The 27,048-nt window shown below is 37.2% G+C and overlaps 1 protein-coding gene across 1 annotated transcript in view; it reads left to right on the forward strand.

Moving 5' to 3' along the window:
* The window catches only part of ARSB (arylsulfatase B), a 70,470-nt gene that overhangs the window by 40,059 nt on the left and 3,363 nt on the right, over window positions 1–27,048 (forward strand). The window contains exon 6 of the mRNA XM_035309207.1: window positions 3,998–4,068. Coding sequence (XP_035165098.1) covers window positions 3,998–4,068 — 71 coding nt within the window. The remainder of the gene's footprint in view (window positions 1–3,997; window positions 4,069–27,048) is intronic.

Below are 27,048 nucleotides of genomic sequence, written 5' to 3' on the forward strand. Positions count from 1 at the left end.
GTTGTAGTTCTTCAGAGTAAAAGAAACTAGGACATCAAAAAAGGTCTTCCATGCAAAACTGCTCAAACATATTTTTGAACCAGTAGTTCCCAGACTTAATCTTTCTCCAAGTGCCTTTGAAATTAAATTTAAATTCATTTTAACTACCCCAGCTTCTTTCTGAAATATAGTATGATATCACTGTAATCACACATTTTTGGACATCCATCAGACCATTCCAAAATTCACAGAGGGCAGCCACCTGGGATTCCTCGTGCCACTTCAGCTTGCCACTGTGGTTCTCAGCTTTCCTCACATTCAGCTCCTGATGCCCTCCCATTCCCACCCACTACAGAGTAGAGTGCTACAGCATGGCAATATCCTTTTATTTTAACTCTCCACTCTAAAACTTAAACCTCAAATATAAACATCCTACATAAATCGTAGTAGATTCCACTTATCTAGTATCTTAAATTATCACCCATAACACCACAATATAGCTGGAACCTCTAAACCAACATACGTATTAGAAATAATATCTAAAATTTGTTAGTAATATCGCTAATCTATTTTACAAAAATAGTAAATTAAGAATATCAAGAATGATTAATGGAAAACAATACTAAAATGCAACTAATCAAGGAATCTAAACTGCACTGCATGTTTCTAAGCAAGTATATCAAAAGGCATATGCATTTTTAAGAAACATCTGTTTTCCAGATGCTTGCTACTTTATTGAAATAGAGATGTGAGGCAAAATGATTTTCCTTATTTAGAAACTTGCCTTGGTTGATACATTGTTTTTATATATTTTGTTTCTCAACACTGAATATATACTAAGTCTATGCTCAAAAGAAGGGTTTAGTTTTGCATTAACAAAAAAATGGAAAACTATGGTGCTGATTATGGTAAAGTACATGAAGCAGTATGGTAGCCACTGAGAGATTCAGGATAAAATGCAGTTAAAAAAAAAAAAAAAAAAAAAGTATTTCTCCAAAGCTTGTTAGCAAGTGAAAGCTTTCAAGTTTTACTTAGACATCTTGCCTGCTAAGTTACTTTTTTTTTTTTTTTTTTTTTTTTAAATAATAATAATATGACGTTGGACATAGCAGATTTGACTGGATGAAATAAATAAGATCAACTTGAATTCTTAAGCAGATTTGACTGGATGAAATAAAGTAAGATCAACTTGAATTCTTATGTACTAAATGGCTATATTAACTTGAGGAACTAAATACCCGTTTGGAAAAATTATCATTTCTAGTTTTGGTGTAAATTACTGCTCACAAAAGAGCAAGTGAAACTTAGAGTAATTATTGCCAGCACATCTGAAATATAATTATTTTAGAAAAGCGTATACAGATACGACCTAGAGAAATAGAAGGTATCACAAATACTTTTGCTGAGTGACACTGTGGAAGGTAAACATATTTACCCTGAAAAACCTTGTCTTCCTTCCCAAGGAAGCCTTCTGCCTATTTAACAACAATAAAAGTGAAAGACCACATGTAGATGTTTGTGCAAGTTCACTAAAGAGTAATAGATCTTTCTGCATTTTTTTAAAAAGCAGAACATAGACTGACATTCTCAGCATAAACTAGATATGGTTACACTGAAAACTGCTAAAATAGAAAGGTAAGGTATCCTACAGAATCTTACTACTTTCTTGTTCTAGTTGCATCAGCTAGAATATATTCCTGATGCATAATATCTTTGGCAGGGCATCAGGGGAAACTAAAGTCAGCTGTGGAGCTCCATAAATGGGAACTAGGACAGAGTTTAGGCATAGAGAAAGGGAACTCTGCTGCAAAGTTGAATTCTCTACTTGTTTTCTTCAGGACTTTTTTTCTGCCTTCCTGATGTCCTTTTTATCAGCCAGCCACTTTCTTTAATGTGCAGTGCTGCCTTCTTCTCTCTGGCTATTGTATTGTGAATAATATATAGTGATTATAAACCTCAATTTTTGTGTGCAACAGAATTATGGAAATAACACCAAAACTGAACAAGCAGTTCATTACCAGTTAATAGTACTATGGAGCTTATTGTGGTAAAACCATAAGCCTTAGGGAGTATATCTCATGACTATATGTAAATGGTGTTACCAAGTTACTAATATTAATATTCTGCCCCAGAAAATAAATAAATAAAATAAATAAATAAATAAATAAATAAATAAATAAATAAAACCACATAAATGTGGCCCATAAATGACCACTGCAACATGAAACTTTAAATGAATTCAGGTATAATTTTTATCTTTTGTTCTACCTGCTATGCAATAACATTCATAGCCACATTTACTGTACAGCATCCAACCTACAGATTAAGAGCCATAAAAGGAAACTACCTGTAGTGATATGATAATAATAATAGTTGGCTCTAGTAGTGTCAATATTCTCAGTTCTGACTTTTTAAGGCCTAATCTCATGGTGTGTGAATATTGGATGTATAAATAGGAGAAGTACATTCTTAAAATAAGGTACTTTTTTGTTCTGTAGATTACACTGGTGGAAGATGTAGACTACTACATCTAGACTACTTAGCATAGTTCTAGTGTTTGACTTCCTTAGTTAGAATACTGGAAAAATTGGATAGAAAGATGAGTATGTGTCCAAGCTGTCACTACAGATTCACTTGCATACTTTAAATTCACATCCTACTTTAGCGTGTCTAATTGGTTCATGTTATTGTTACATATTAACACATGGGAAAAGGCAAATTTGACCATAGCTGTATATGGACCATCTAGAGGCAGTATTAGATTTTGTTAAGGCTGGGCACACTCCAAACTATGGAGTGTGACCATTCCTAGTGGTTAGTTAGGAGTGTGACTGCCAATTAACCTATAGGTTAATTATTGTACTTTGTATTAATTGCAAGGTTGTATGATCTAAATAATTTTAATCTTTCATCTGATCCTTCTTATTAATTTTATATTTAATCAGAATGTATAAAATCCAGAGAATCCAGAAATACATTCCAACAAGATTCTGATTCTGATTAATATTAATTTTAATCAGTTAATATTGAAACTTATAAATTATGTGTAAATATTGTTTAATTCTAAAGTAATTCTTCAAAAATTATATACTAAAATAACAGCCATTTTTGGTTTCTACTAGATGTCTATTAAGTTTTATGTTAGCTGGTTTTATTCTTAATGCTAAGTGATTTAGTGGCCTAGGCTGACTTTTTTAGAGTATTACAATGAAGATCTTTAACTAGAAGAGAACAATATAAATTATTTGGAAGTTTCTGAAATTGTATGTTTAAATTAACTGTTAAATAATACAATATTGTTTTGTCATGATGGAGTCAATGTTCTTTCTTTTACACGTTGCCCTTTATAAGGAATGAATTTATTTTACTGTCTTTCTTTTAGTACTGGGATTTATTTAATTCAGAAAGTTTATTGATAAGTTAGGAGACTGATTCTGTACCCCCCCTGTGTAATCAATAGAAAGACAGATGATTTTTTTAAAGAAGGTGATTCAAGGTATCTGAATAATCTTTGTGACATCACTGCAAAAGAAATAGCTTTTTTATTATTATTATTACTATTTGTTTTTTTTGAGGGGTAGCCAATTCCCATAATGTTTTTTGAGGCAGCCAGCCAAAATGCTTTCAGCACTCTAGGGTGATATTCTTGTTTAGGTATGCAGAGAGCAGGACAAGTCTAAGATGCCGACTTAACGCTGCTGAATTTGATTTTTAAAGTTAGTAACAATGAAACTCTTTTTTTTTTTTTTTTTTTTTTTTAATCTTTTTTTTATTATGGTAAGACCAGCTCTGTGCTCTGTAAAATTGTGAATAATCCCAGTAAACAAAAGTTGTTAGCAATTACTTTATGGATATGAGTTCTATATTAGGATGTCAAAAAAAAACCACACCACACACACACACACAAAAACAAAACAAAACAAAAAAAACAACAAAAACAAACAAACAAACAAAAAACTTGCAGAATCCTAATGAGCTGTAGAAGGAAATTAATGTTTCCTTTTGAAATTTCTCCTAGTGAAGGAAGACCTTCCCCCAGAGTCGAACTGCTTCATAACATTGACCCCATGTTTGTGGATGATTACCCATGTGAGTATGCTACTGGTAAAGACTTGTTAAATGTACAGTTTATCTTGCTAATGCTTCTTGTTTTTCCTAAGTAAAGTATTGCCTTCTAGATGAAACAAAATAAAGTAGGATGCCTTCTACTTTTAGATGAAGAGTTTAGCTTTAAAATACTGAAACATCACCCCCTAGGTACTGTAAATCCTTACTGAATTATGACCAATGCACACTTCTCATTCTGCAGAGCTCTGAAGCACTGCTGAGTAATGAATAAAGTTCTTTGGGACATGGAATTGTTGAGGAGCAGCCATGTGCCTGAGGTGCGTGGGGAGGCACACAGCCAAAACTAACCGCCAAATCCTGTCTTCAGTGTTCTAGGTTGGCAGGTAGCTCCCAATGAGCTGCTCAGCCTGGCGTATCTTGGTATGTTTAATCAGTATGATTATACTATTGACCTTGCAAATGGAAAACCTGAGTTTGTGAGAATATTAGGAGTTCCAAGCTTTGTGATTGCTTTTGTTCCATAATCATACAAGTTGGATCTTTAGTGCCATAGTCACATGAATTAGAGCTTAACTTTGCTAATTCCATGGCTCTTTAAAAACTGTCTGTTTTATGATTCAACATTATTAGTTTGCTAAGGACTACAAACTTTTCAAGCAAAGATTTTTTCATGCATGACATTGGAGAAGATCCTTTCTACTGTTTTTATAGCATTTCTGTATTTCATTAAATTAAGAAGTAAATCCAGGCATAGGAATTAGTGGTACAGTGCAGACACTGATCTGTTACTTGCACGACAGATACAAGTTGTGTTGTGTTAACAGGAAGGAAAGTGGTAAGGTGTTCCTTCTGCAATGCACATCTGGTTCTGTGGTGTTTTTCTGAGAAGGATCAACATTGTGCACATCTAATGTTGGCAGTACAACACTGCCTGCAGATAATTCCTATATACTGATGGAATTAAGGCGTAGCTACAACAACTTCCCTTCAAAGAATCCTCAAAGAGTTGTAGCATTCCTGTACAATGTTATGCCCTGATGTGGTATTCTGAAACATACTTCAGAGACCATCTTTTCCATGTGGGAGCTGCTATTATTGAGCACAGCTGAGGCATTTGAATAGCCAACTTCCTGGTTTAAATAGAGGGGGGGTGAAAAGAGGAAGCTTTCAGGAGTCTAAGCTGAGGAAATACATCCATGGATTGTTTACATGAAGCCATACCATGATGATTCTTTACTGTACACTATGTCTAGTGTGTCCTTGCTCTATGTGTGCATGTGTGTTGTGTGGGATTTGGGCAGGGAACTGGGCAGGTGGGCAGAAGGTGTAGTAAGGGAAATTTTATTCTGGAGAAGATGTGACTTTTGACCATCATGAATGTGGGGAGTGGTATATGTACTTGTAAGCTCCTATTATTTTTATATACATTTGAAACTATAGTAATGAAAACCAAAAATCTAAATCTTTACCTGCAAGTCCTTATGCAACATATATGGTTTTCCTTTTTCTTCTCAGTGAAGGTCTTTAACTTTGGCAAGATGCTTTGTGCCACCTATTTCATCTTCTCCCTTCATAGCACTTTTGGTCACGAACAGGCAGAAATTACCTCTAAATTAGTATCCATTACATTTTTCCTAATTTTAATTTTACAATACCATTCTTAAAAAATATGAATGTACATAATTGTATTACTGATACATTTGACAAAATACATCCCTGTTATACATGACAAAACATATATAAAACTTTACTTTTTCACATCACCATTCTTTTTATTAACATACAGTTTGTATTGTAACAGAACATACCAATTTATAGTTCAGTGCTGGGGGAAAAGAATCCATCTTTTCTTGTACTTGAATTGTTACAATGTGCTCAATTTATTAACTGGAATTAGGAATAGTTTTGTGCTTTGTAGGGTGAATCATGATGTTCTTGATTCAGTTTTTGACTAGGATATGAAATTATGCTTTGTCATACAAGGATTAAAATAACTAAGTTGAAATCTGAGTTGTTAGGAATAACTATATGCATGTAACTCAGCCTATTTCTTCTTAAAATGTCTGGGGTTTATTTGTACAAATTGGTTAACTAGTTGAGAATCAAGATCCAGAGTAATGATATTGGCATCTCTATTATGGATCGATGAGGGAGACTGAAAGGTCGACATATATAGGTAGATCTTTCATACTTTTGGCAATATGGCTCTCTGCATGTTTTTAAAAAGCATTGTAAAATTAATTGCACATACATAGTCTTATCACCAAGGCGATAAAATGTGTGTCATTCCTGAGTGTTGCTCTTTCCTTTACTGTTTGTTATTTCCTTGCCCTAACATTTTTGAGATCAAAATATTCTTTTGCCTACAGTGCTAACATGTATGCAAGTTTGTTTTGCTCGGTTCTTTCTCACTTCCTATGCAGAGTATTACGACAGTAGTCTTTGGCCTTCTTGTGCCCACATTGCCCTTGTTCAAGTCCACTTAAAATATCATTTCACCTAGATCACCCTTCTGGTTCTTGCATCAGATGAAGTATTTACATAATGCTAATATTTTATTTATTTATTTATTTTTGTAGAAATTGAAGTAGAAAGTAAAATAATGACTAGAAGATACAGACTAGCTAAACCTTTGGGCCTGCAGAGTACTGTGGAAGAGGAATTTAAATCTCAAGTTACTAATAAACATAATCAAAAAGATTTCAGGATGTTGGGGATAATCAAGAGAGTTCTGATTATTGCTGTAGTTATGCACACGTAGGGAACTAAGTTATTGTTCTATTGTGCTCATTGCATGTTCAGTGCTCCTGAATCCTTGACTGCTTTTGCATGTAATGTGTGCATTCTTTCAGTATATATTATGTAAAGGATTTATCTATCTTCATCTCCAAATAAGCTGATAGTATGTATATTTTAGTAGCATGAATCATGGGATGTCTCGTGTAATTCATAGATTTTTTGACTGAAATGTGAAAAATGAATTTTATTCTGTTCAGATTTTTAATGCCAAAACAAGCATTTTTTCAGGGAAGAATTTGTGCAGAAGACAATTAATTTACTGTTAACTCAAGTGTTACAACAAGGTATTCAACTGAATATTAAATTTAAGTTTGGGAATACTATCTTAATTACAGAGCTAATTAAATCTTTGCTGCTGTGGTCTGTTAGAACTAACCTTGACCTGTGAGTGTACCACTCATGGAGTAGTATCATACAGCTTCTCAAATTCTTAGGCTGGGTGCTGGTTCCGAACATCTTGCCATCAGCCATAGTTGCTGTAGCAGCTCTGATGAATCTACTGATCAGTATCTTATCTTTTTTCCAGGAGCTTGTGTCCTAAATAACCCTAAAGTAGTCTCGTATCATAGTACTGTACTTCACTCCTGTTGTTAATATTAAACAACATGAGAAACAAAACCCTGTAATCTAGTTTGTCTGCAGTTCCATTTTACAAAACAATGCTGACAGGTCTTATTTTACTGTTTCTTTCAAGTAATCACCTTCTGTCTCTGAGGACAGACTTTTTTCATTCAAATATAAACCTCTGGAGTGGTCTAAAACATATTGCAGTGTTTTAGACTGTAATTTCTCATTTGTCATCCTCAGTGTTAAAAGAGTTTCTGTTCCTGACTGCAGACTTTGCCTTCAGGCTACATCTGACCTGTGGCAGCCCAGTGGAATGATCAGGGTTAAAATATAATCTCTTCTCTCTGAACTGATCTGTTTTACAATGTGGACCTTAAAAACTGGTGTTTTAACAGGAGGTGGAGTGAAAAAACTGGGGTGGAATCTCCAAAAACTAGTACTGGTAGGGTATGAGGGTGTTGCGGTCTTTGCAGTGAGGCCAGTGTGATGGTGATTCATTGCCAAAATGGAAAGCATGTCTCTCTCTTTATTCCATCCTTTCCAGCTTCCCTTGTTCTGGATCTGGAAATCACATGGCAACAAGATGAGTCTTCTGCCAGATCAACCTTCCAACTGTCTTAGGGCATGGGTGGGGTGGCAGAGGAGGAAAGATTTGCACCAAACCAGCCAGCTGAATCAACTTCCCCTGTAGCTGTATGACTAGGAGCAGATGGGAGTGTGTGGTTGGTGGTAGATGGAGGCAGTGGCCACAGGACATGGCCACTAGATCAGCTCAGGCCACCGGGGAACCTCAGCCAGAGGCAGTAGTTTCATGAAGCTTAAGTTAGCGTACGTTGATGCTGCCTACCAAAGTGGAAATCTTGCCTCCCATGGTTGCCTATTAGTCCTCTTCTCTCTTGGATCACCAAAACCACCCATATAGCCATACTATGTATGAACCAAATCACGACACTGATACAGATTTTACTAACCATTTTTCTTTTTTTCTTTTTTTTTCTTGTATATATAATCAAATGCTCATTTTGGCACAAGGGAAGGGGCAAGAAGGAATTTCCAGGGACAGGTGAGACTGATTCTGTTGGTGGCACTGAAATTAAACTGAGCTTTCTGTTTCATAATAACAGATGAAGTGATTCAGCAAGTTTCTGTTGGGGAAACACTTCACTTTCTCCCTTCCTCTTTCCCAGCCACATGATCCTGATGCTTGATTTGTATCTCTTCTGGTACTTGTCAGGTGCCTCTACAGACTGATTTAACTTGCTAACCTGGGGTGGGGAACAGATGGTTTTGTTCTCTCAGCTGGGTTGAGCTGGCTCACTGAAGCTCCTGATGGATGCCAGAGCAAGGTGGGGGTGAGGATGGCTGTGCAGTTGGAAGTGGAGAGGCAGAGGGAGATCCAACCCTACTAGTGCTGGCTGACTGCTCCTGGAGCCAGAGCCCCAGGGGGAAAGCGTGTGGGCCGCACCCTCTGGTTGGACCTGGCTATGCTAAACCAGTCTGGTGAGCTCAGCAGATGGAGATGGACCTGGGCTCCTCCAGGCAATTGCTCTTTTCTCTGCTTGATAAAAGCCACTGTTTTTGTCCTTTTCTCTGGTTCTTTCTTCATCTCCTCTTGATTAATTAATTAATTAATTTTTAATGATGAATACATGTCTCAATCACTTGGTCTCAGTGTAGGCTTGTAACTTATTATAGAATGTGCAATTCTATCAAAGCAGGTCATTGGTATGAAAGACCTACAGTCTTCCAGATTTCTGTCTGAAACAGTCACTGTTAAGAGGTTGGTATGAAATTAAGAAAATTAAAAACAGAAAACTAGAATCATGCTGAAACAGTATCATTTTCTCTGTAATGTACAGGTTAAGAAAGCTCAAATAAGATGTGTAAAGTAACTGAAAAGTTGCAAAAATCAAAACCTGATTTACATTTGTTGGAAGGAAAAAAAAGAGTTTTGCCTCATTTTTGTGACTTTGTCTTTAAAGAAAAAAAGGCCAAATTGTTGATGGCTTGGCAGCTGTAAGGGTGACGTCAGCTCTTCCATTGTGAAAGATCTGCTTTCTTTTAGACAGTCTTATGGCATTTCATCAAGTTTTGGTGATTCAGCTAAATTAAAAACCAACTGGATTTAAATCTAAATTCCCCTAACTGCTAAACCAAACATATTTCTGACCACACCGTTGTTGCTAGATGGTCTGTCTTGAAGCAGTATTGAAACTTGATATCCCACAGAAGGCAATTTTATTTTGAGAATCAGAGCTAAATGACATGGTGAAAGAAAATGTACCCTTTATTTCAGAGTTGTTAATCAGAATCTGTCAGTACATACTGTATTATTTTTTAATCTGACTTGCTAAATTTATAAATTAATTTAGTGAATTGTACAAAATCTTGAAGCTGACAAGTAGAATCACTTAAAAAAATAATCTGAATTTCTTTAAATTTTGAAGATGTATTCAAAATAAATATGTTGTTGGGTGGGGCTGTTTCAGGCTGAAAAAACTTTGCCTTCATTTAAAATTCCAGGCTTAACCATAAACTAAAACTTCAAAGGTATAATAAAACTGTATGCTACTAATTGTAGTTAATTTATTTTGAAGATACCTATTCATAGAGGCAGACATCCAAGACAGAGAACTTGTAAAAACATTTTGTGATTTTTCTCCAAGCTTTGATTAATTTTCTCAATGCAAATAAGACTTTATGTTGCTCTCCTTGACATTTGAAAAAAGGCATTACCTCATATATTGCACTATTAATTGCCAAAATAAATGATTGCTTATAAGGGACTAAATCTGCTCTGTGCCGAATGAACATATGATTTATTGCAATAGAGAAACCGTTTTGTTTCTGGGACTGATGTATCATTCATGGGCATTAAAATAGCATTATAATGGCTACAGCATTATATATTATATCCATACATATACCAAAATGATTCATCTTGATTAAGGAATAGACATTCTAGGCTCCTTTAGGCCCCATTTATTACTTATTGTGCCCAGGTGAAAGATGATTCGTAGGACTTAGCAGGCCTGAAGTGATTTCTTCCCCAGTTTTATTACTGACGATCTAGCTGCTTTAGAATTACTGAAAAAAAATAATAAGAAAATCCCTTGTAATGGAGTTATTCAGTAGCAGCTGGAGTATACAATAGGCATAGGTATGTATGCCTGCATGTGCTCTTTGGGCTGTGAAAAGTATACAAGTGCTCCAAGTCTGTGCCAGGCTAAGACCCAGAATCCATTCCTGGAGAATCAAAATGCGAAGAAAAGCTACTGGTACCGTTACATGACTGAGCTCACATCATGACAGCTGGAATGGGAAAGTGATCAATAATGGGGAAAAAGATACATTGTTTGCTTCTCTGAATTTCCATCTCTCTGCAAAATTAAATAGTCCGTGTGCTGACCATCTGGAATCTGTCATCTTTTCATTACAAGTAAATCATAAATTCAAATGACCCCATGTATATGCATAAGGCAGGAGTTGCCAATAAGTGACCTTGGAGCTGTGCATGGCACTCAACCACTTCACGTGGTGCTTTCATGCTGGTCTGACAGTTTTGGATAGAACTCAGCTCCACTCCCTGATGGGAGGCCAGCAGCTCTGCTGCTGTTCAGATCAGAGACAGGTAGCATTTGGCTATTGGCTATCTGAAGTTCCTGGGGATGTAGCTTTTGTGGGGATATAGCTTGGTAAGCTTGGTCTATGGTTATGCATTGCTTTGGCTCTCCTGCATCTGAATGTGAGCCATCCATCATAGTATTCAATCCTAAGTGTAAGGTTATTGCACTTTTGGTGAATCTCATGCTTATCCCCATGTTTTCTTTGGGATGTAGATAATCTCTTTTAGAATTTAGTAATTGTAAGTTACTTTATAAAGTGTCCAATGCCAGTACCATGACTGGAATTCAGAAATCCCTTGTTACTGCTACTTTTTTATGCTTCATTATATCCTATACCTACTTGAACATAACAATAGCTACATTATGTAGCTCTTGATATAAATGGATTGCATTTTTCAAATGAAATATCTCTGAGCTGGAAATCTGTAAAGTTTTAATTGTGCACAGGATGTTAGAGTCAGATTACAGACTCTGTTCAATTTTCTTTATCATGACCATTGCTATCTTACAGTAAGATAAATGGATTTTGTGTGTTTCACATAGAACACCATCTCAGCATGACCTTTGATGTTTTCAGTCATTCATAAATACTATTCCATTCAGCTTAAATCTGTTTTCTGGGGGGGGAAAAAAAAAAGGAAAAAAAAAAAAGTGTTGAAAAAATAGTATTTTTTCATATTTTTCTAAGGAAAGTGAAAGTCAAGCACTTCGTTTTACCATCTCTCATTTTGTGATGTTTGATCTCGTAGGCTGTATTAATCAGTTTGATATTATTTACAATAATATTTTTTTTAATTGTGTAATTTTATAAGAATGTAATAATGTGGATAAATGCTTCACTCTGGTGATGTGTGTAGGGATTTTTTGCTGCCATTAGTAATTCTGGATTTTACTCAATTCTTTGTCTAGTGTTTTTTTTTTTTTTTAAAAAAAAGATATAATCTTAATCAGTTGTAAGGATCGAGGTGAAGAATACTTTTAAACAAGACCAAAAATATTTTAATATGCTTACTACTGTTGGAATTAAGTTTAGAAGGGTGCACATTTTGAAAGGTAAGAGACTGAGCATGATTTTCTCATAAAAATATTTTATTTGGATTAAAGCATTGCCATGAGAAAACTGAAATTAGGAGGGATAATAGATGAGTTTGAATCTGTACGTGCGCAGTGTTCAAGTAAGTGAATTAAGGCAGGTGAACTTCATTGTATGAGTTTGTCTGCGGCACAGACTTATGCCTCATCAACATGACATTAGGAGGTTATAGTGTCTCAGGCCTCAGCTGTTTCTTCAAGATCAGTATTCTATTAATTCTTCCAAGGTTAAGGTCATGGCTATTCCTCAAATGCTTTTATTTTAATAACATAAAAGAAAGACAGAGTTTTGTAGAAAACTCATTATTGCTATAAAGCAGCAAAAGGTCACCAAATGTCTTTCCTCGGTGAAGTAGCAAAAAACGTTATTTCTTCAGTAATTCATTGTCACAGTATAGGTTGGAGGAGCCCTTGACATTTGCAGTTTCCTTGTTGAGATGAAATAATTGCTCCATACATCACAGTTCAAAAAAGAGAAGTCAGTTAAAAGTATATATATGCAAAGGCCTTGTTAGCCCACGGAGCCATCTGCATTTCAAAATGACTATAGCAGGCTTGTCTTTCTTTGTAACATTTTTGTCTTTCTCATGGACACTCACAAGCAGTCCATTATTTAAGGCAGCATGCCTACAAACACACGCACAACTTTAAAATAATAGAATGGAATAGTTCAGTTGGGAGGTACCCTCAGAGATCATCTAGTCCAACTGCTTGCCTTCTTCAGGGCTAATCAAAAGTTAAAGCATGTTACTGTGATCATCGAATCACAGAATCACGGAATGGTTTGGGTTGGAAGGGACCTTAAAGATCATGTAATTCCAACCCCCCTGTCAAGGGCAGGGAGACCTCCCACCTGCCAGGTTGCCCAAAGCCCCATCCAACCTGGCCTTGAGCACTGCCAGGGATGGGGCATCTGCAGCTTCTTTGGGCAGCCTGTGCCAGTGCCTTACCACCTTCATAGTGAAGAATTCATTCCTTATATCTAGTCTAAATCTATCCTCTTTTAGTTTAAGACCATTACTCCTTGTTCTATCACTACAGTGCCTTACAAGGAGTCCCTCTCCAGCTCTCCTGTAGGCTCCCTTCAGGTACTGGAAGGCTGTAATGAGGTCTCCCCAGAGTCTTCTCTTTTTTAGGCTGACTGGACATTCCCAATTCTCTCAGCTTTTCTTCACAGAAGAGTTGCTCTAGCCCCCTGATCACCTTTGTGTCCCTTCTCTAGACTTGTTCTATAGATCCATGTCCTTCTTGTGCTGGGGAAAATTATCACTGGGACAGCATAGCATAGAGAATAGGAGACTCGGGGACGATCTCATCAGTGTCTCTAAGTACCTGAAGGGAGGGTGCAAAGAGAAGAGAGCAACAGTTTTTAGTGGTGCCCAGTGCCAGGACAAGAGCACAATGGGCACAGGAGGTTCCCTCTTTTCTTCCCTCACGAAGCATTTCTTTACTGTGTGGGTGACTGAGCACTGGGATTGGTTTCTCAGACACACTGTGGAGTCTCCCTCTTTGGACATACACAAAATCCTCTTGGATGAGGTCTAGGTGTCCCTGCTTGAGCAAGGAGGCTGAACCAGGTGACCTCCAGAGGTCCCTGCCAACCTCAGCTATTCAGTGATTCTGTGATCACTTTCAAGGGGCTATAGACTTTTGAGTTATCATTTAGAAACACTCTAAAATATTTTATTTGTTTTATTTATTATAAACACAAAGGAAAAAATGTAGGCCTTGAAAGAACAAGAAAATAGGCAAAAATGCATTTACTTCATCAGTGTGAGAAAGTATTTTTTTTTTTTTTAAAGGAACTAAGTGTATGATGTGTCTTTGACCTTTAAAATATATATATATATTTTCTCTCCAGTACATTAGAGCCTTAGGATGTCTTGGGTTTGAAGGGACCTTAAAGATCATCTAGTTCCAACCCAACAGTGATGCCACTGTGTTCTGTAGCACTGAACATCAGCAACATCAACAGTCCATGACTTTGTGGTAGGCTTAGAAATAACCACAAAGGTCTTGTTGTGCTCTCATGTTGACGGTGTTTGTTTATTATCATGAAGAAGGAAAAGATGACTTAACCGTTAGCACTTTTGCAAGTTACCTTACAACTCTTAACTTTGATTTCTGTGAGATTTTTTCATTTGGTACAGCATAAGACAGCAAGAGTCAAAGAAATACTAAATAACCTACTGATCAGATGCTTGTTAACATACAAAATCCAATGTGTGTGCAAAACCAGTCTGCTCTCAAAAAATATACAAGTATATATACTTTCATTTAAATGGTCTAATTAATCTGCTAGGGCTCTGCATGTTGTTCATTTATTAAAGTCAGGCACTGGGAATTTTACAATTAATTTTTGCCACAGTAGATTTTTCGGATTTTCTATATTTCCTTGTAGTTTTGGTCTCAAAAATACTAAATCTTCAATAGTTATAAAGCAGCTACAAATATAATAGAGCATTAATTGTTCAAAACTTTAAAATTTATATATATTTTCTGAGAAATATAGTAAGCTTTAAATTCTGGCTATTCTGTGGATGATGGTGATTGTGGGTATTAAGGTAAATATCCATAACGTTTTTCCTGTTTCCTGACATTTTCTCCTGCTTATTTCTTCATCTCTTCACAAAATTCCTGTCGTGAAAGGAAGAGTTTCAGATTCAGTTAATTCAGAGAAAATACAGAGACGTTACTTAAAATCATTTATCCCAACAAAGAATAGGTTAGACATTTAAGTCATTATCTCTTGTGCTGTGTTTAGCTCTCAAAAACTGGGGTACTTTACAAATGAGTATATAAACATTCTTCTCAGGAAAAGATACTTCCAGAATTTTCATCAGGAAGCTTTAAAAATTCCCTGCATTTTGTGGAAGATATTTCTAATTTATTTTTTCCAGTTCACAGCTAAGATTTGCTGAAATCATCAGGTGTCAATAAAGATTTTAATACACTTTGCACAGGACCAAACTGGTGAGATCAGTACTTTTAGCCAGGATTGATCATATCGCACTTAACTGTCTTGTGTGTACTGGATCTTGGAGCAGAATCAGTTGCAAAAGCAACATTTGTTGCAATCATCCCATGATAGCAGTATGCATTTTGCCAGAGCAATAGGGAGAATTTCTTACTCATCTAGCAGTTTGCTTTGTCTTTCATGATGAAAACTAAGTAACAGTCTGCTTCACCGAATCCAGTCAAGCAAGAGGTAATATTTGTCATTAAGTTTCTAGGAGATTTTTTTAAATCTACAAAATGCTGAAAATTTTCAGTATTGCACCACCTACAAAGTTTCTAGTGCATCTGTGTGAAACACAGCACAATTTTTTCTGTTTATGGACAAATGATAATTGAAATTGTTTCAAATTTACTTTATCCCTAAACAAATCAGAGTTGTTCATATAATTCAAGCATTTTTTTAATCTGTACTGCAGGGGGAGGTACAGATCCTTCATCAAATGTTATCATTTAATACAGAATTCTGATATCCTTGTGCTGCTTTGCAGGGCAGTGTAGATCAGCATAGCACAGGAGTCCTTCTGTTGGGAAACATTTGTTCCAGACCTGGAGGATAACAAGTGTTTGGCCTGAGGAATCCTTGTCTACTTTTAGATAAAACTTTTCATGCTTATTTAGCAATAGGGGAGAAATAATATATCTTCCCCTCTGCTTCCTTTCATAAATGCATGGAGAATATCTCTTCATTTGTTTGACAATAGTATGGAAATGCAGCATTTATAAAGACTGTATACATATAAATAGAATATACGTAAGGTATAAATATGTATATTAATTGTAATAATATTAACTATGCCTTTTGTTATTTTACTTTTTTATTTCTCAATAAATTTTTTTTTGAAACTTTAGTCTTACTCTTTTCTTGTACGTGAGTAGTTAGTTCATCTGAACAGTTTAAGATTTTAGTCCCTGTGTAAATTACATTACTACATTAAGAGACAGTCAAGATTTTCAGGGAGTTTGGAAGAGACTTAAATTTAATATTTATCAATAGAAATGAAAAATATACTCTCACTGCTCTCAGTGCCATAGCTGTTGTGGTCAAGTATGTGTGTTAGATAAAAACTTGAATCATGTCCAGTGTATTATTTCCTGAAATTTAGGAAAAGAAAAATCTCATTTTAATGTAAAACTATATGGTCCCTAATCCAAAGGTATAAAACAAAGAAATTCAAATAGAATGGAAATTCAATATCAGCTTATTTTTCTGACCCAGCCCATAGATTTATACTACTTTTGTTATGTGTGCAGCTAAATAATGTGAAGAGTAGAGTGAAAAGTACAACCTTCCAGTTGCTAAAATGACCTTCACTAGAAAAGATGTATGCTGAAATATACTTATATATTCTTATGTTCCTACATTAAGCCTTCTTGCCACCTTCTCTCTCTTCTCTCCAGATCCAGCTACTTCCAGACAGGGAAATAATGAAGGAAATTTGTATATTTTTTTCAGGTTTCTTTTCAGTATTTTTTTTTTTTTTTTTAATTAACTAAGTTAAATCCCTAATTCAGCTTTGTATTTATTTGTAGAATAATTTGTTTAAGCACCAAAGCAGTCTGCCAGCATATCAAAACCACCTTGTGCTCACAGAATATTTTACTTCTATGGATTCCAGAAAAGCACATAGATCGTTGAATTAAAATTTAGGACGTAGTAAAAGCTAAGACTCTGATCCACATGGCATACACACTAAATTTACATATTTTCTTATATAAATTCAAAGCTTTATGCATGAATTTGGTATGAGCGAAACTGAAATTACCCAAACCCATCTGAATATCCCATCACCACCTTAATCACGCTTATTTTCTCTTTTGTCAGTCAAAATGTTTGCATGTATTATATGATGTGAAACAGAAAATATTGAGAAAATCTCTATCTTGGAGTTTTATATGGTCTGTTGGTGAGAAATTTGTCTTGAAAGAAAGATCACAATCTTTAACAATCAGGGGAACTCAGGGCAAGAAGTTGGGTTCCTAAAACCTTGGTGTTGGGCTAGATTTTATGTAAGCAGGATAAAATCTCTCATTCTGTCAGGTATATCCCTATGCAAATTCAACCCTTAGATTCGAGGTTCACCTATTAAAATGTACGGAAGTTATATATTTAATTGGTCTGAGCCTTTATTTCCAGTTTATTTAAAATTAAACAAGTTCATCACTGAATTGGCATCTGTTTCTAAGTGTTCTAGTGGACAAAGTAGTTTATATAGCCTGCAGTTGGGTGGGACTTTCAGTGTGACTTGAGAATTTTTTCCTGTAGGGAGGAAACTATTGGACAGTTGGAAAGATGTTGTCCAAGGAAAGTTCAGAAGATGTGGTTATGGGAGGCAATGCTGACCACAAAGAAAAGTTATAATGTGGCTTCCTGAGTTTTACTGCAGTGAGGTTATGGTTCATTTCTCAACTTTGCGTTTCCCTTTATGGCTGCACACTCCTATAAAGAATCAATTGTTTTGGTGCCTTGTACCTGAAGACTGGCTTTTTTCTGTTGTTCTGGTGCTGCTGGGAAGATAAAGTGAGTTGTTTAAGTGAACAGTTTCTTGATCTTAATTTCTGACCTTAGTGACATGGATTTTGCAGCAGAGAAAATGGCTCAAGTTCAGTTTTCTCTGCTGATCCATCCACCTCAATTTTGGGAACATTCTTGGGATTGTGTACTGTTACTGATCTTTTTTTTCTTAAGCTTTTGCTTTTACTTCTAACACTTGGTAACTTGTCTATTGGTGTTTCTGTTCTGTTTTGATTAGTATCACTTTAATTTTCCCTGCATAATTTTGAGGGTGTTTAAAAACTTATGTGTTGCTAGAAATGATTGTTGTGAATACAAATATGTAAGCCTTTCTTACAAAGGTTTAATGGAAAACATACTGTCTCTGCTGAAATATGTGGATCAAGAGGAATTCAGCTTCATTTGTTTGATTAAGAGAATCTGGTAGGGTGTAAACCCCTTGTTTGTTAGTACTAATGCTTACCAATCTAAATCAGAGCCCACTAGAAGCAATGGAAAGGTTTCAATTAGTTTCAGTGTGTTTTTTTTTTTTTTTTTTTCAAGTCCCAACAGACCTCCTGCTTTTCCACAGCTAAGCATTAGCAAGGGACAGTGAGCCTGTTAGACATGCTAGTTTTGTGTGTGTGCATGTGGTAAGATTAATAGGAGATGGAAGACTCTTTTCATGAAGGTAATTTTTATGTGGCTTTCCGTAATGTTTATGATAGTCTGTGCTTTTTTACTTACTACTTCTGCAGTTGTAGCACAGAGCCAGGCTAAGTTTATTCAAAGGACTCTGCAGTGTCTGTTTATAGAAAGGTAATTGCTTGTGATTTTTGAATCAACTGGGAGACAGTCTTCTCTGTTTAAAGGGCATCATGTAAGTAAATGTTTCAAATCTTGATAAAGAATCAAATGATTTACATTAGAAAAGAGTCTGTGAAGTGCGAAGCTTTTGATTTATTTTGATGGAAACAGTAGGAGAGTGGAACTATTACCATTTTTACGACAATATATAAAAGCTGTTGAATAAAACAGACATTTTCTGGATGATTAAAATAGTGTGTTTATTTTAAACATGATAATGAACTAGAAAATATTCTGTCTTTGTGTGGTTTCATGTATAAGTGGTTTTTGGTTTGCCAGTCCCAGACTTCTGTCTGGGGATCTCCTCTGTGGTTTTTATAGGCTACTAATCAGATCACAAGAGGCAGGAAAGTATATGCATCATCTTACTATGAAAATAATATTAGTTATTGTTTGTTGGTTTTAAATTCTAGTAGTTAGTAGTACCCTTTTTTTTTTTTTCAATTTTTTTCTGATTCAACTATTAAGCAGAATTCTGCTCACTGATGTACAGATTGAACATCTAATTTATTCCCTTGAAATTTGTCATTGCAAGATGACAATACCTTTTGAAAGCCTGTCTTCCTGGAGTGACTGTCTTTAGTAACTTAGTAATTTGAATGGACAAGACTGTATTCTTTTGAATACAATATCCTTTTTAGACATATGCTTAAGTACCACCATAGTACCACCAAAGCTGAGGAAGGGCCTTATTGTGAGCACTAGTTTCTGCAGTTCAGTAATTTCTTGTCTTCTGACTGTGTGATGAGGCTTTGTGATCCTTGCTCTCAATGCGTAACCGGTACAAAATCCTATGATAGGTGCATCTGTCACAGTTGCAGGCCAGTATGTCTCTCCAGCTGGCATTAGAGAAATATTTATGATCCCTGTGGGTTCCTTCCAACTTGGGATGTTCTATGAGTCTAATTCTATGTTTGAAAGCTTGAGCAGTCCCACCCAACATGTGTGATCCTCCTGAGAGTCTTTGCAAATACACAGGACACTTGCAGTGCTATCCTAGTAACAGTTGTTGGTTATGTGGTACCTACAAACAAAATGAAGTTTGTTTTTATCCTGCAGCGGTAAGGACAGCAGGGGACCAAAAGCTCAGAGAGTTGTTGTAGCCATTCTGATAGCAACAAGCTGAGATGCTATTAAAATAAGGTTTTACAAAGTGATACAATAACATGGAATTATTCCATGAAGCCTTTTTGGTGACTGAAAAATAATGATATGTAATTGAAAGATGTAGACAAGATTATATTTGTTCAGAGAATGTAGTCTAGTCTAGTTGGAACATGGCTTTTACTGGCAAAAGTAGGCAATTAATTTCTTAGGCAAATAATTTTATAACTCATCCAGTGTTTCAGCACATGTGAGTTTTTCTTACTCTGGGTATGTGCTGTGTATTATTATCATTTGGCATTGTATGTGACATCTAGTCAGATATTGAAAAAGTCAGGTTCACATAAAGAGTGTAGTCACATCAAATATATTAATGACAGGCCAAACTATTTGATTATCTTGGTATGTCTCCTGTCATTTAAAACATTAAGGAGTTGATTATTTGATTGGCTCAACATCACACAAGATGGAACAAACCTTACTTTGCACACACAGGAGATGGAAACAGCCTGGTCCCTAGAGTTCTCTATAATATATTAACTTAATTAAGAAGAATATACATCTAGCAGAGAATTTTAACTCCTGAGGGACTGCAGGTTTCACCCAACTTTATAGCTGGTTTCTAAACATTTTCAGTTGCACTATATTGTTTTTGAGATGAGAAGACCAGAACTACAGTTTTTCAGTTGCATAGAACCTTTTTCTTTGTTCTCTTGACTTTTTATAATAATCCCTTGCATTCAGTTTCCTTTTAGACAAGTGTGGACATAATTCTGAAAAAGCGTCAGCTCAATCTGTCATGATTCTGAGGTTTCAGTCTTGGACAGTTATGGGTGACTCACAAGCCATCATTTTAGACTTGAATTTAGGATTGTTATTTCACACTTTCTTCACTTTACCTGTATCTATGTCTATATCATTGCCTATTTTAATGCCCACTCATCCAGTCTCACAAAGTCTTCTGTCATTCTTTTCAGGCAGCCTTAAATAATGTATTAGCATCCAGAGACTTTGTAATCCAAGTTTTCAGACCCCTTTCCAGGTCATTTGGAATATGTGTACCAATATGGGTCCCAACACAAATTCCTTCAGAAATCCAGTGGTGTATCGAACATGAAAGGGAATCTTGTTTCCTTTTGGATGCCTCTTTATTCATGTAAGGATCTTTCTTCTTACCCATTGCTGCTTACTTTATCTGTCTAGAGCCTTTTGGAAATCCAGCTGGGATGTCAGATGTCCTTTGTCAAGAGCTAGCAGATTTCTTCAAATTGATTAGGATCTGTCTGGGATGGAGTTAACTTTCCCTGCAGCGGGCCATACAGTGCCGTGCTCTGCACTTGTAGCTAGAACAGCATTGGTGTCACACCAGTGTTGTGTCTATTACTGAGCAACACTGGCACAGCACCAAGGCTCCCTCCAAACTCCCCCAGAGTGAGCAGGATGGGGATGGGCAAGAGATGGGGGGAGGAGGGGACAGCCAGGGCAGCTGACCTAAACCAACCAAAGGGATATCTCATACCATGTGGTGTCACACTCAACAATAAAAGCTGGGGAAGAGGATGGAGGGAGAGGACTCTCATTTTGAAGATGCCTGTCCTCCCAGACAGCCGATCCATGTATTGAGGCCCTGCTTCCTGGAACATGGCCGAACATCACTCATGGGAAGTCGAGAAGAATTTTCTTTGCTCTGTGCTTCTGCATAGCCTTTGCTTGTTTGCTTTTTTCTTTTCCTTTTCTCTTTAATTAAATTATCATTTTATTAAACTTATCTCTTTTTCTATCATACTTTCTTATCTCCCTCTTCTTCCTCTGAGGGGGAGTGAGTGGTTGTGTTGGAGTTTGGGTGTCCAGAAGGGTAAAACCACCACACATCTTCTCTTCTTACAAGTCTTAGCCTCAACCCTGTCTGCCCTGTTCAGGATGGGCAAAACCTCTCCTTTGCATTTCCCTTAATTCATACAGTGTGAGAAGTAAGCTTTTGTTCTGTGTGGATCCTTTTATGAATTATGTAAGTTTTGGAATGCAGCAACCAAAGAAATGATAGAGGGAGTTGCATAGACAAAAATAAAAATAAAAAATAAAAAAAATCTACTGAAGTAAGTCTTGAGAACTACAAAGATAATTTTTTAGTTACTAACAGAATACCTAGGGAATGGCATACATTACAAACTGTGAAGTATCAAACTGGTGTCTTGGACTTCCGGAGGGCAGACTTTGAGCTGTTCAGGACACTGGTTGGCAGTCTCCTGGGAGGCAGTTCTGAAGGGCAGAGGAGTCCAGGAAGGCTGGGCACTCCTCAAGAAGGAAATCTTAAAGGCTTAGGAGCTGTCTGTCCCCACATGCCCAAAGACAAGCCCGTGTGGAAGAACACCGGCCGGGCTGAACAGAGAGTTGTGGTTAGAGCTCAGGAAAAAAAAGAGGGTTTATGACCTTTGGAAAAGAGGGCAGGCCACTCAGAAGGATTATAAGAATGTTGTAAGGATGTGTAGGGACAGAATTAGAAAGGCCAAAGCTCATCTGGAGCTCAGTCTGGCTACTGCTGTTAAAGATAACAGAAAATGTTTTTATAAATACATTAACATGAAAAGAAGGACTAAGGAGAATCTCCATCCTTTACTGGATGTGGAGGGAAACTTAGTGACGAGAGATGAGGAAAAGGCTGAGGTGCTTAATGTCTTCTTTGCCTCAGTCCTTACTGGCAAGGCCAGTTGTTCTCTGGTGGAAGGGGATGGGGAACAGGATGTGGCCCTCACAGTCCATGAGGAAATGGTTGGCGACCTGCTACAGCACTCGGATGTATGCAAGTCGATGGGGCCAGATGGAATCCACCTGAGGGTACTGTGAGAACTGCTGGAAGAGCTGGCCAAGCCGCTTTCCATCATTTATTGGCAGTCCTGGCTATCAGAGGAGGTCCCAGTCGACTGGCGGCTAGCAAATGTGACACCCATCTACAAGAAGGGCCAGAAGGTTGACCCGGGAAACTATAGGCCTGTCAGTTTGACCTCAGTGCCAGAGAAGCTCATGGAGCAGAATGTCTTGAGTATCATCATGCGGCACTTGCAGGGCAAGCAGGCAATCAGGCCCAGTCAGCATGGGTTTACGAAGGGCAGGTCCTGCTTGACGAACCTGATCTCCTTCTGTGACAAAGTGACGCACTTGGTGGATGAGGGAAAGGTTGTGGATGTGGTCTACCTTGACTTCAGTAAGGCATTTGACACCAGTTCTCACAGCATTCTCCTCAAGAAACTGGCTGCTCTTGGCTTGGACTGGCATATGCTTCGTTGGGTTAGAAACTGGCTGGGTAGCCAGGTCCAAAGAGTCATGGTGAATTGATTTAAATCCAATTGGAGGCCTGTCACTAGTGGCGTCCCCCAAGGCTCAGTACTGGGGCCAGTTCTCTTTAATATCTTTATCGATGATCTGAATGAGGGGATCAAGTGCACCCTCAGTAAGCTTGCAGATGACACCAAGTTAGGTGCGTGTGTCGATCTGCTCGAGGGTAAGAAGGCTCTGCAGGAGGATCTGGAGAGGCTGGACCAATGGGCTGAGGTCGACTGTATGAGGTTCAACAAGGCCAAGTGCCGGGTCCTGCACCTGGGGCACAACAACCCCAAACAGAGCTACAGGCTGGGAAATATGTGGTTAGAAAGCTACCTGGCAGAGAAGGACCTGGGAGTATTGGTTGACAGTTGGCTGAATATGAGCCAGCAGTGTGCTCAGGCGGCCAAGAAGGCCAGCAGCATCCTGGCTTGTATCAGAAACAGTGTGGCCAGCAGGTCCAGGGAAGTGATTGTCCCCCTGTACTTGGCTCTGGTGAGGCCTCACTTCGAGTACTGCGTTCAGTTTTAGGCCCCTTGCTACAAGAAGGACATGGAGGTGCTTGAGCGAGTCCAGAGAAGGGCAAGGAAGCTGGTCTGGAGAACAAGTCTTACGAGGAGCGTCTGAGGGAGCTGGGATTGTTCAGCCTGGAGAAGAGGAAGCTCAGGGGTGACCTTATTGCTCTCTACAGGTACCTTAAAGGAGGCTGTAGCAAGGTAGGGTTTGATCTATTCTCCCACATGCCTGGTGACAGGACGAGGGGGAATGGGCTAAAGTTGCACCAGGGGAGGTTTAGCTTGGATATTAGGGAGAACTTCTTTACTGAAAGAGTTGTTAGGCATTGGAATAGGCTGCCCAGGGAAGTGGTTGAGTCACCATCCCTGGAGGTCTTTAAAAGACGTTTAGATGTAGAGCTTAGGGATATGGTTTAGTGGAGGACTTGTTAGTGTTAGGTAAGAGGTTGGACTCGGTGATCTTGCAGGTCTCTTCCAACCTAGATGATTCTGTGATTCTATTTAGACACCAAAGTAGTGTAATACACATACACGTGTTACAGAAAATGAATGTTGGTGATATTTTATTATCATATTTTCCCTTTCATATGGCTGAATTTCATGTTTTATGATGCTTTCAAAAACAGAAGTTTGATACAGAGAGTGATTTTTTTTTTTGTCCATTCTACTGAAAAGCATAGATAACAGCTGTAGTATGTGCTTTACAGATGAAGTGATGAAAGTACGTGCTTCATTTGCTTCTGTTGTCCATTAAGAGTACTGATTATATAATAGCTGCGTATAAATTAAAGTTTCTGTTACTGTGTAGGATACTGTAAAATTGTAGAGACATACTCTGTACAATCTGGTACTCGGGCTGTTCAAATTACATCTTTGGGCAGGGCTCTGTTTCCCAAATAAATAAGAAACTAACATTCATTTGCTTTTGTCCAGTACCCTACATTTCTTCCCTGTGCATTAGTGTCATAGACTATAGTGTACAGAAATATAGCATGCTTCAGGCAATATTGTTTTGGATCCTCCAAATTTTGTGGTTGGGATCTTGTAAATGGCAGGTTGGGCAAAACTAAATGCTCTTTGATCTCCTACCAACCAAGAAAACCTCTCAACATGGATCATTTTCATCATCTTAATCATAGACTGAATACAGAATATTCTATTTTTAGATGTACTGTCTATTTATATCTTTAGATTTTAGGTTTCTACCAAATGCTTGAGTTGGTCTCATTGCTGGAGGAAGAAAGAAGAGCTATGGAAATGAGAAGAGTAATTACTATGCTGATTAGATACGTGCAAGTATCATAGCTATCTTTGTAGATACAGAATATGTTTTCCCATCTATATTTACTTTTTAAAATCTCAGCTGAAAATTTGTACTTTATCTTCTTTATTATTGAAAATCATGAAGAGAGCAGAGGCTAAATTAATAGAGTTTTAAATAAATTTATTTAATTGATTTTTTCCCACAAATTTATATATTAGACTAAATTAAAGAAGTGGAAGTTTTCTTGAAAGAAAAAACGTGAAGTTAAGATTGTAACATCCCATGGAAAGGAATTCCCCTGTTGATAAGCATTTTTGATAAGAAAGTACATCCTATTGTTTGTTTTAAATAAGTAACCTCATAATTTATTTGGTACGCCATATTACAAAAGACCAGTTTTCCTTTTTTGTCCTGTCATTGCCACCCATCTCATAGATCTGTGTTGTTCCTCTCTGGAGATGAAGACCCTATTTATGTAGTTACTGACTTAGCTGTTTCACAGCTTTCATCTGGCAAAGAGACTTTTTTTTTTTTTTTTTTTTTTTTTTAAGATGATAAACTGCCTTTGTGGATAGTGTGAGTTGCCACCTCTGTTCCTTTTAAATTCTGACTTGAAACCAGTTTTCAGGCTGTTAGACTAAGGATGGGCTTGAAATATGACATAAACTCTGAATTCTCTTGTCTAAGGACTGCATTTTCCAAAGTACTTATTTTTTCTGTAGAGATATGAAAGCTATTGAATAACTTTTTTTGGTTACCTACAACTCCAAACAAATTTGGATCAATTTGTTGTAGCATTAAATATACAAAAATTCATATCTGAATGAAATTTCACTGCTTTCCTAAATAATAAAAGTTAGCATCACTTCCCAAAAGAGCAGTTAAATGTAGCAACTGGTGAGGGTAACAAATTGGGCTTCAGGAAACAGAGGATTAAGTCAGAAAATAAGAAAAATGATGGCAAAGGTTGTGGGATTTCTTTAAAGCAAAACCAAAGCTGTAGTGCTTCATTAGTTAGCGATACATTGGTGAGCAAATGGCAGAAAAATAAAATGTTTAGCCTCTTCATGCAGGGAAAAGCTTCAAAAGCATTTTAGATTTATAAGTCTATAAAGGGAATATGTAAAGGGACATGTAAAGGTAGACTTCATTAGATAGATGCACAAAAAGCATCTGTCCTCTGTCTGCTGAATTAGTCCATGGGATTCTTGCCTGTCAATGATGCTGAAAAACAGAAGGGGAGGGAGTAGAGGGAGAGGGAGGGAGAGAATAGAAGCTAAAACCAGTCTAGAGCAGATGCGGAGGAAAGCTACTTAGATGCTTAGGGAATGAACATTTTATCTTACACGGGAAGCAAAAAAGAATGTAACTTCTTTAATCTAGTGAACTGTGGCAGGATAAGACTGCCCAGTAATTTTGCATTTTAGCTGCAATAGCAGAAGCTGAAGAATGAAGACAGAGGTAGAAATTTAACAGCTGGGTTGAAGAGAAGGAGCAATTCAGGTATATGCAGAGCAAGGTATGTTATAGCTTAAGGTGACTCATAGAATCACAGAGTGGTTTGAGTTGAAAGAGGGACCTTAAAGACTGTCTAACTCCAGCCCGCTGCCTTGGACAGGGACACCTCCCACCAGACCAGGCTGCCCAAAGCCCCATCCAGCCTGGTCTTGAACACCTCCAGGGATGGGGCATCCACAACTTCTGTGGGCAGCCTGTGCCAGTGCCTCACTGCCCTCTGAGTGAAGAATTTCCTCCAAATGTCTAATCTAACTCTCCCTTCTTTTAGTTTAAAACTACTCCCCATTGTCCTATCATTATCTGCCTGAGTAAATCATATAATGGGAGAACACAACTCATATCAAGCAACCTTTTATAAGTATTGTATCTGGTGCTTATGTAATATAATAAACTGCCAGTCAGGTAAATATTCCATGCAAAGCTCATTCAAACAAGCACCAGTCTGTTTTTCATGGTCTGATAAAAGTTGACCAGTACTGCCTGTGAAGCAAGGCACTTGGCTGAATAATAGGCTGCACATCTCTGTGGGTAAAACGGGCTTAAAATAAGTGAGTTATCATGACCGACAGGGTTCTGTTTATAATAGCTCAACATGAGTGCATTTATCTTCTCAATAAATTTCTCTCAGCAATAATGTTCTATCAAACAACTTCACCTACAAGTTCTGGTAGAAGCATTTCCTCGTTTAAGATCTTTTAGGTTTTGTTACCTGTATTTTGCAAAGTGTTTCTAAAATGCGATCTTTCATACTGATTGTTTAAAGCATTTTAAATAATTTATATTGAGTAGTGCTATGGCTTCACACACCATATCTCAGCTATC

This window comes from Oxyura jamaicensis, chromosome Z (genome assembly GCF_011077185.1).
Source record: "Oxyura jamaicensis isolate SHBP4307 breed ruddy duck chromosome Z, BPBGC_Ojam_1.0, whole genome shotgun sequence".
Classification (NCBI taxonomy): Eukaryota; Metazoa; Chordata; class Aves; order Anseriformes; family Anatidae; genus Oxyura; species Oxyura jamaicensis.